The sequence below is a fragment of the Phascolarctos cinereus genome, unplaced genomic scaffold, assembly GCF_003287225.1.
Source record: "Phascolarctos cinereus isolate Bilbo 61053 unplaced genomic scaffold, phaCin_HiC Scaffold_2;HRSCAF=192, whole genome shotgun sequence".
In the NCBI taxonomy this organism is placed as follows: Eukaryota; Metazoa; Chordata; class Mammalia; order Diprotodontia; family Phascolarctidae; genus Phascolarctos; species Phascolarctos cinereus.
In genome coordinates this window covers 435187-445370 of record NW_027555625.1, presented here as the reverse complement: position 1 = coordinate 445370, position 10184 = coordinate 435187, and the positions used below count along the sequence as shown (strand labels likewise).

Here is a 10184-nt window from a genome sequence, read left to right as displayed (position 1 = left end):
CCGCCTCCTTCCGTTAGGGCGCGATGGCGTCACTAAGCGGCCGTTAGCGGCCCCGGCGTCGTCCTCGTGGCGCCATAGGCCAGCCCTACAACCTTGAAGCCTCGCAGGCTAAGAAAAGCCCTAGTGGTACGTTTTTTTTAGACCCACGTGGAAACTCAGAGAGCGGGGAGGGGGAAGAGAGGGAGAGGGGGAAGAAGAGGGGGAAGAGGAAGAAGTGGGGAAAAGGGGAAAGGATTGGGGGGGAGGGGAGGAGAGAGAGAAGAGAGGGGAGGGGAAAAAGAGGAGGGGCCACACCCAAGGGAGAATTAGGGAATAAGCAAAAAAAAATGAAGGAATGAATGAAGGGGGGAGGGGATGAGTGAGCCCTCCCCTCCTTGGTGGTGACCACCCCTTTGGGTTCTGTGGGAGCAGGGCAGGGACTTGTCTGTGTCCACCTTTTGGGGTTTACTGTCCCAACTGTCTCTGTACCCCCAGATCTCCCTGGGCCAGCTTTTGGGGGACCCCAGTTTGGTGACTTGGGAGAGCATCTCCCTTGAAACTAATGAGCAGTTTTTCAAAGGCTGCGATGATTCTTTTTGCTCTGCTTTTTTGGCGGAGAGGTGGGAGCATCATTTCTGACAGTCCACCCCCCCCCAAATCCTCTCAGTAGAAATAATAGCTAAATAATAATATTAGCTGAAAAAATATTAAAAATAATAGTTTAAACTTTGAAAACCTGTAAAGGTTTCAAAGTGCCTTACAAATACCTCATTTTGTCCTCACAGTCACCAGGAAGGGAGGTACTGTCATTCTCCCCACTTTACAGATGAGGAAACTGAGTCAGCAGAGTGAGTTAGGGATGTGCCCAGAGGCCCACAGCTAGGAAGTATCTGTGGCTGGATTTGAAGTCAGATCTTCCTGACTCCAGGCCTGGCCCCGGTGTACTGGGGCTCCACTTCTCTCCCTTTCCAAGCCCCCATTGATTGTGTTCTCTCCCTGAGCCCAGCATCCCAGCTGCAGGAGGTTGCTGCAGAGATGGAGAAGGAACAAACATCTTCACCCTAGGCATAATTCTGTACCCCCACCTCTTCTGCTCTGTTCTAACCCAGTGTAGTCCACCCACGTTCCTGTCCAAAGCCCTGCTGTGCTCAGGGGGCTGTTGCTCCAACACCCGGCCTGTTGAACTCTCAGGCTGGGGACTGCAAGGCCTGAGGAGGAGGCCTCAGCCCCAGGCCTCATTCTTGGGGCCAGTGGCCTGATGAGGCGGGGTGGAGAAGGCCTCAGATCCTGCCCTCCATCCTCAGACACAAATGCAGGCGCTCAATTGGGCAAGTCCCCAAGATCTTCCATCACGACAGGGACGGGATCCTAGCAATCATTAATCCACCTCTCCAAAATCTCCTGGATGTGCCTCTCTTGCTTGTTTGCTGATTGTCCCTGTTGGGACACAATACTTTCTGAAGATTCACTGCCCTTCTGGGTCACCCCTGTGCTTAGAGCCGTGATGGGGACACAGGAAGCTCTTAATCCAAGTTCATAGCCTTGACTTGGAAAGTAGAGATGACCATCCAAATTCCATGGTGTCTGTGAAGTCCAGTGGCCTTACACCTGCATTCCCGTGTCCTGCTCATCTCACTGCTGGCTGAATCTTTGGGCCCTTCTCTGTAGAACTCTCTCTCTCTCCCTCTCCCTGTCCCTCCCTCTCTCTCTCTCTCTCTCCTCTCTCTCTCTCTCTCTCTCTCTCTCTCTCTCTCTCTTTTATTTTGATTTATCAGCAATCGCTTCCATAAGTTTTGAGTTTTAAATTTTTCTCTCCCTGTCTCCCCAAGATGGCACACAATCTGATATAGGCTGTACATATACATTCCTATTAAACATGTTTTCACCTTAATGATGTTGTAAGGAAGAATTAGAAGCAATAGGAGGAAACACAAGAAGAAGAAACAAAACAGAAGGAAAAAAAGAGCAAATAGCATGCTTCAATCTGCATTCAAACTCCATAGTTCTTTCTCTGGATGTGGATGGCATTTTCCATCATGAGACCTTTGGAGATGTCTTACATATTTGCATTGCTGAGAAGGGCTAAGTCTATCAACTGTCAGTGCTATTCATCACGCAGTGTGGCTGTTACTGTGTACGGTTCTCCTGGTTCTGCTCATGTCACTCAGCATCAGACCATACAGATCTTTGCAGGTTTTTCTGAAGTCTGCCTGCTCATCATTTCTTATAGCACAATAGTATTCCATTACATTCATATACCACAGCTTGTTCAGCCATTCCCCAATGGATGGGCTTCCCCTCAACTTCCAGTTCTTTGCCACCACAAAAAGAGCTGCTATGAATAGTTTTGTACATGTGGGTCGTTCTCCCATTTGTATGATCTCTTTGGGATGCAGCCCTAGAAGGGTTGTTGCTGGGTGAAAGGGTCTGCAGACTCTTGAAGCCAGGAGGCTTCCCGCTGGTCGTCTTTCTTGGACTTTGGTCTCTGAACTTCTTTCTGAGTGTCCTGTTATTCATCTTCCTTCACTGCAGCCCCTTGGTGGTACATCTCTTGAGGGACAAACGTAGATACTTTTCTCCCTTCCCCATTCTTTGTTCTAAAGATTCCAGGAAAAGAGTTGTGCTACTTTTTGTTGGGTGCCCTTCATCTTGAGCCAGTCCCTTTTAATTAAAAAAAAAAAGATCAAATTATTCTCCGCCACTGTCTTCTTAGCCATCTGTTTACTTTGCAAGTTGTCAGCAAGCATTTATTAGTTGCCTACTATATACCAAGCATTGTGCTAAGCACTGGAGATACACAAGGCAAAAACAAAAAGCCCAGTCCTTACTTTTGAGGAGCTCAGTTTAATGGGAGAGATGTGCGCAGAGCTATGTACAAACAAGAGGAGAGGGGGAGAGAGATTAAACTCGAGATGGGGGAAGGCAGTTGCATTACATTTCGACCTTAGTTTTCTCTCCTGTATTCTGTATTCCCACCCTTCAGTGGGAACAGGAAAATGCCATCAGTTCCTCTTGGCAATCCTCTCCAGGTTCCTTCTGGTGGCATTGCTTCGGCTCCCTGCATTACCAGAAATGGGTGGCCATCATCTATTTTGAGACTTCATTCTGTCGCAGTTTCCAGGTGTGTTGCAGAGGTTGTCTTGAAAGAATTCGCAGACTCAGACCATCTCCAACACAAACAAAGGCATTTATTGAGAATTATGCTTCTCAGCAGTGGGCTAGGCTCCAAGAAGGAACCCACAGCTTAACAGAGCAGGACATTGTATGAAGTGAAAGATGCAGTTACCTTATTACATACATTACCAAATATATGAATGTTGAAATATAGCAGGGGTTTGTTGATGTGGGAAGGGTCAAAGTCTTGCTGGTGCTGTGCAGGCAGTTACCCAGAATGCATACAGAAAAGCCCACTGGGGGGAATTAATGTGTGACAATGATATTATAATATGCCTTTCTACGCCATAAGTTCATCTGAGGACAATTCTTTGCTATTACTGTGCAGGTGTCCACTTAGGCTGTGATTCAGTGATCAAACATCCTGATTGATGTCCTGTTGGTGATGCTTTCTGATTGGCTGGCTGTTGTGGATGCATGTCTAAGATTGGATGGATGTAGTTGACATAGCTGCTGTTCTAGTGAGGCAGTGAGGCATATGAGGAAGTTGAGGTCTTGGGTCTGGGGCAGTGGATAGGATCCCATATTGATGGGATTGATCTCAGATGGCTGGCCCCAGGAAAACAACAGACCTCTCTTGCTGTTACTGGGTCAACAAAGAGTGGCCTTATATACCCTCCTGCAGGTCATCACCATCCTCTCTAGTGCTTTTCCCTCTTTCTTTGTCCCTTCCCAATGATCTCCTCACTAAGAGTGTCTTGGGCCCTATTTTATCACCCTCTCCTTCCTCCTTCAGGAAATCTCAAATCATTCCTTTCCTATCTTCCTATCTTCCTTCCTTCCTCCCTCCCTCCCTCCCTTCCTTCCTCCCTCCCTTCCTTCTTTTCCTCCCTCCTTCCCTTTCTTCCTCTGTCCCTCCCTCCCTTCTTTCCTCTGTGTGTCCTCCTTCCATTCTCTAGCCTCCTAACAAAGTCAGCTTTCCTCCTTGCCATTAAATGCTTGCTCTTCTTCACACTGAAGAGCTACTGGCCTTGTTGTGGCCAGCTGGCTGCCATATTTTCTCTTGGAGGAGGAGCAGAGACCACCTTGTGCTTGGGGCCTAGGCAGCAGCAGCTTGGATGTGCCCACAGTGCAAGTCTTATTGTGAGATTCTCAGTCCAACCTTGCTTTCTGCTTGTGGCCGCCTTGACTCCTGCTTTCTTTCCTTTTTGCCCAAGAGCCACACTTAATTCCTCTCCCTCCTCTTACTAATGTCATGGCTAATTTCACCAATTTGTTTTCTTGCCAGTTAATTTTAGCAGTTCTTTCAGCCTATTTTTTGAAGTTCCATTCCAGTCAATCATCAATTAGCATTTATTAAGCACCTGCGCTAAGTGCTTAGGATACAAAAAAAAAAAGATGCAGAAGACAGCCCTTGCCCTCAAGAAAGCTTCAATCTTCCAGCTCCAGATCCATGATCTTGGGGTGCATTCACCCCTTGTGTGCTCAGCTGACTGGCTCTGGGCTGGTGGGGCAGATTTGGCCTTCTACCTAAGCCTTCTCCACTTCTGGGCTGCAGGCAGCGGTTCTGCCTGTCTAAGGCATGATTCTGAGCTGGCCAGGAGTGGACAAGTGGCACGATCTCCTGTCCTTTGGTCCCCACAGGACCTCTTTGTTCCTGGTGCTCCTGCCTGCTGCTTCCTAGGGAAGAACAAAATTCTAAGCCTAGAGCATGAAACTGCCAGAGACACTTTATTAGCTAAGTGATTCCAAATCTGAGCACCTCTGAGCAGCGGAGGACTGGCCCACTTGAACAGAATGGGGAACCTGTCTCCAAAAGAGCCTGCATGTGATAGAAGAGCCTGTGGAGAGAGTGTAGATACCTTGTTACCGGTTCTGATTTACTGATCGCCTAGTGGGCTCTCTCCTCCTTGGGCAAATACGTGCCTGGTTCTTTCATTCAGGGGGAGATTAGTCTAACGGCTCTGATGCCTGCCTGCTTCCCTCCAAGAGCCCAAGACTCATCTTTGGTTCCCAATCCCAGCCGGTCTAGTGGTGGCTGAGGTGAAGGCTCATCTGAATTTGGACATGAACTTGGTAGAGCCACACTCTGTAGGAAGCAAGATGGGTCAGAGCCCACTCTCTCCAGAGACCGAGCTGTCAAGTAGAAAGTGGACCCTGAAGGTGCTGGAGAGAGATGCGTGAACTTCTGTTCTTGCTGTATCTTTGAAGTAAATGTAAATATCCCTTTGTAAGAGGAAATGAACCTGGGGAGTTAGTGGATAACAGTAAGGGGAACACATTTGGTGTGGGGTGGAGCTGATAGCTCCTTGGGGTTCTCCTAGAATCTTGAGGGGGAGACACAGAGTCAGACCCTTGCTCTGGGAGAGGGAGGCCAGAGCACACAGGCTAAATCTGCTGAGAGAGAAGAGAGAGAGAGAGAGAGAGAGAGAGAGAAGAGAGAGAGAGAGAGAGAGAATTAAAATCTGTCCTGCTTTTGAAATCCAGCTATTTTTGTGTTACAGTTTATAGTATTCCCAAACAAAAGACAAAATTCTTCCATCATGTAAAACATAGGAACAACTTTCAGGTAACAGACAGGATAATAGTTACCTAACTCTTGGTCCCTCTTAGAGAATCATTTTCTTAAAACCAGTTAATCCCTTTTAGTCACTCTCTTCAAGAATTCTTTCAGCCTCATCCAAGAGGAACTCATGAGTTACTTTGGTTAACTTAAATTAGTCAGAGATTCTTCCTTTTAGTCAGATCGCCACCACATTCTGGTCTCATGGGAATAGGTCAGTCTCCTTCACTTTATCCTTGTCTACTGACTGCCTTAAATCATCCTGTCTTCAGGGAGAACTGAGTTCTTCCCTCAACTTGGACTCCATTTTAAGAAAGGATGCTTACGAGGGTTTCAGACTAGGGCATGGACTTCCTCAGGTAAGTCTGCAAAGGACTCCAGACTAAAGTGTGATATAGCCTAACTCTGCAATAGAGGGACTCTCACTCTGAGCAAGACTTGATCTGCAGATGGGGAGGGAGCCATGCTGGGGGTCATGAGTCAGCTCCCAATGAATCTTCCTCTCCTCAGCCAAGTTGGATCTCTTGGGAAGAGGTTGGGGCTCTCATACCCTGAAGGCTCTTCAGCAAGGACATTGTCTCTAGGGGCTTTACCAGGTAAGCTGCTCACGTTTGTCTGAGAGGGGATGCTTATTGTCTTGTGACTGAGAAAGCCAACACTCTGGGGATGGACTCTGGAGGTACTGGCCCCCACAAAGAGCCTTCTCTGGTCTATGGGAATTTCCAAGAGGGTTGTCTCCAACAGGAGCCTCTTGCTACACTTGGTCTATGGGAGTAAGCTCTGGCTGCAAACTGAATTATGTGATCCTGAGCAAGTGACCCCAGGTTTTTAGGCATCATTTTCCCCATCTGTAAAGTGGGGACAATCCTCTTCCTGTAACCTCTAAAAGACCCCATTGGAATTAATGCTGCAGCATGTATCCCATAGTTAATCAGAGGTGAAGGGAGCAGGATGGGTTGATGATGACTTGAAGTCCAGGCCTCTGAGGCATACTGTTCTGCCTCTTCCTAGAAACTTTGCTTGTGGTGAGGACCATGGAAAGGCCTTTCTGCACCTCTTGTCTTCCCAAATTCTGCATCAAAGACTGGCCGGAGCCAAAGTCAGTGGCTTTTCTGGAGGTAGGGACAGACAATCCCAGAAAGATGCTCCCTTAGGAAATGGGATTGGTGTAGACCTGCCTCTTGGGCTGTTTGAGGGGCAGAGGATAGGGAAGCAGAAGTTTCCTGTCTCTAGCCTCTCCTCACATGGGGACCTTTGCCATGATCCCAGAATTAGACTCTGCCTCCAGTCTCTTCCCTCCCCAATTCAGCCTGCCAACAAGTCCTGGTCTGACATTCATTTTAAAAAATGTCAATTCCAAATTCTTTCCCACCCATACCTCAAAAGGCAAGCAATATGATATCCATTGTACAAGTGTATAGGGGTGTTAATGGAGGACTGCCACCTCTGGAGTGATAGCTGCAGAGCTCTTTTCAGGGCTGCTCATCCACGTTTGGGGTCCACCTGTCACCCACTTCTCACGTGTGGCTCCAGGAAGCTGCAGTGGCCACACCCTGGTAAACTGCTTTGGCAGATGAGTTAAATGAGGTTGAGGGTAAGTAATGAGAGTTAGAGCGATATCTACCCCAAGCATGTGAAGACTTCGCCCAGCAGAAGAGGTGAATGAGAACAGTTTGTTCCCAGGGCCATGAAGGCAGCTGAAGCAGGCGCTGTGGAGCTCTTAGAGCTTGGTTAGACGTCAAAGATGCCAAGGTCACCCACTGCATCTGAGCCCAGCACCAGTCATCTTATCTGTGTCCTGCCTCTGGACTGTGACAACTCTGGAAGGGGTGAGGCTGATGATGTCATGCAACTCTACCTCACTTAAATCCAATTTGCATGTGAATCAAAATACATCACCTCTATCCTTTTTTTAAATCATTTTTACCTACCTCAAAGTGCTGAGGTGACAGGCACATACATTGCCAGAGCTAGCTCAGTGTTTGGGAGGCTCTGAGCAGTAGCTCAAAATGAACGTGAGATGTACAGATTTAGTTCACATGGACTATTTGTGCCTGACCTATGGCTGTACTTTCTGAGCTTGTATTGGTCTGATGAGCCATAGTCAGACACACCATACCTTGACCCCAACATAGTGATATCATTTTGGTCCTCTGAGAATGAAGGACAGCAACCAACCAAAGAGCCCGTCCTGTGTGTGAAGTCATGCAAAACATTTCCATCTGTTTCTGTGTTGCAAAACCGCAAGAAAAATAAGGTGAATAGAAGTTTGCTTCAGTCTGTGCTCATTCTCTCTCAGAAGTAGTAGCATTTTTCATAGTGAGTCGTTTGGAATTGTCTTGGATTATTATATTGGTCAGAGTAGCTAAGTCTTCCACAAATGACCGTCATATGATATTGCTGTAATTGTGTACAGTGTTCTCCGGGTTCTGCTCACATCCCTTTGCATCAATTCACCTATGCCTTCCAAGGTTTTTCTGAAAGCACCCTGCTTTTCCTTTCTTATAGCACAGTAGTATTCCATCACAGTCATATACCGTAGCTTGTTCAGCCATTCCCCAGTGAGCATCCCCTCAATTTCCAGTTCTTTGCCACCACAAAAGAGCCAGTATGAGCCAGAGATACCTTCTATTGCCATTGATTCACTCAGAGTGCGACATGTTCCCCTAGCAGTGAATGGAAATGTGTGACACTCACAGTTCAGCTCGTGGTATTCATACATCATATGAGAAAAAGTAAACAAGGTAACGTCTTATTCCAGTGTTGTACGAAGGAAAACAGAGTGGTTACATAAAGGGGGAAAGGCTGTGGTCATTAAAGAGAATGTATATCACCAGCCACAGCTAGTACAGAAAAGACGTGTCTTTGTTATTTAGCCAGTTATGGTAAGTGAGAAGGAACCATCCGTCACCTGTCAGGCAGGATGAGGGAGGAGAACATTCCCTGGGCTGTTGATTTCTTCCTTCTATAGAATTTAAATCTTGTTGTACCGATTGAAACAGGAAGTCTGAAGGAAACCGACTGTCATGGTTGGATCTGCAGTTCATGCCAGGGTCATGACCAGCAAAGTGGCAAAGACAGAACGAACTTCTAACCAGACCACTCTCAGCTCTCAAGAATACACTTTCAACAGGTCCCCTTTTGTCCTAGATAAAACCATCATCCTGGACCATCTCATCGGAATGTGAAATTCACAGCACAGTTAGGAGTTTTGTTCAGCAAGATAGGCAGCTTAGTCCAAATACAGTTATAGAGGTTATGAAACAAAGATAAGGGGCTAAAATTATGCAAAAGTCAAAGAATCTTAAGGAAGAACCTTATAAAATTAGCCCTTCTGCTTAATATCACACAGACAGACAGACAGACACAGACAAACATAGGCAGAGAAACAAGAAAGAGGAGGAGAGACAGAGAAACAGGTGGGAGGGAGGGAAGAAAGAGAGAGAGAGAGACAGAGAGAGAGGGAGGGGGAGAGAGAGCTCAAACATAACATTAAGATTCATTTTTTAAGACCTTTGTAGTTCTGCAATGAAAAAATAGAGGGACATGGTTGTCACAATTTCAAGACTGTCCCATCAAATCCAAGCCTGAAGTCACAGACTGATAGGTTGTTCTTCAGGTTTTGGTTTGTTTTTTTTTCGCTGAGGCAATTGGGGTTAAATGATTTGCCCCGAGTCATGCAGCTAGTAGGTGTTATGTGTCTGAGGCTGGATTTGAACTCAGGTCCTCCTCCAAGGCCAGAGCTCTGTTCACTGCACCACCTAGTTGCCCATCATTCTTTGTTTTCAAAGAGGACCAATTGACATCATAGGGTGATGTCTTGACTTGTACATGAATTGGATTAAGTGAGGCAGAAGTTCACAAAGTCCTCAGCCTCATGCTCTCCTCCAGAGCCATCAAAGTCCAGTGGCAGGACAATGGTCAGAAGGACTGGCAGTGGCCCAGGCTGTAGTGGATGATCTTGGTGCCTTCCATATCTGACCACGCACTAAACAATACCACAGTTCCTGTTTCAGTCACCTCCACGGCCACTGGAACAAATTGTTCTCATCCACCCATTCCACCAGGACCAGTCTTCACATGTTGGAGTAGAGCCTCCCTACCCCCCCTACCCCCACATCCCTAACTCACTATTGAGCCTAAGACAGTTTTACCTGGGCATGGCTTCTTGTAGAAGCTACTTGGCACCATAGGTGAGAGTTGCTGCTGGTGGACACCAAAGGTGGATGGATGAGCAGCCTTGCAAAAAGCTCAGAAAGGCTTCACACCAGAGATGCTAGTGCTCCTGGAACACCCCATACACCTCATATGTCACAGGTATAATAGGATGAAACTCCCTTACTGCTGTTTGATTTCAGGTGACAAGTTTTAGAAAACTGTTGGAACAGTCAGTAATGCAAAAGAGTTTCACAGCATACCATAACCAACCTTAGGATAAATCAGATGAGAAATTTTCCTGTTCAGAAAGGAAATAGCTCAGTAGGGAAATTGAGTCAAGAGACTTTTGCCATTACCTTAAATCCATCTT

At 46.8% G+C, this 10184-nt stretch overlaps 1 protein-coding gene across 1 annotated transcript in view; it reads left to right on the top strand.

The window, feature by feature from the left end:
* LOC110202050 (protein FAM228B-like) overlaps positions 1 to 10184 on the top strand; it is a 28415-nt gene continuing 18231 nt past the window's right edge. The window contains 3 exon segments of the mRNA XM_078148901.1: positions 1 to 126; positions 6167 to 6252; positions 6668 to 6774. Coding sequence (XP_078005027.1) covers positions 6691 to 6774 — 84 coding nt within the window. The 5' untranslated portion in view covers positions 1 to 126; positions 6167 to 6252; positions 6668 to 6690.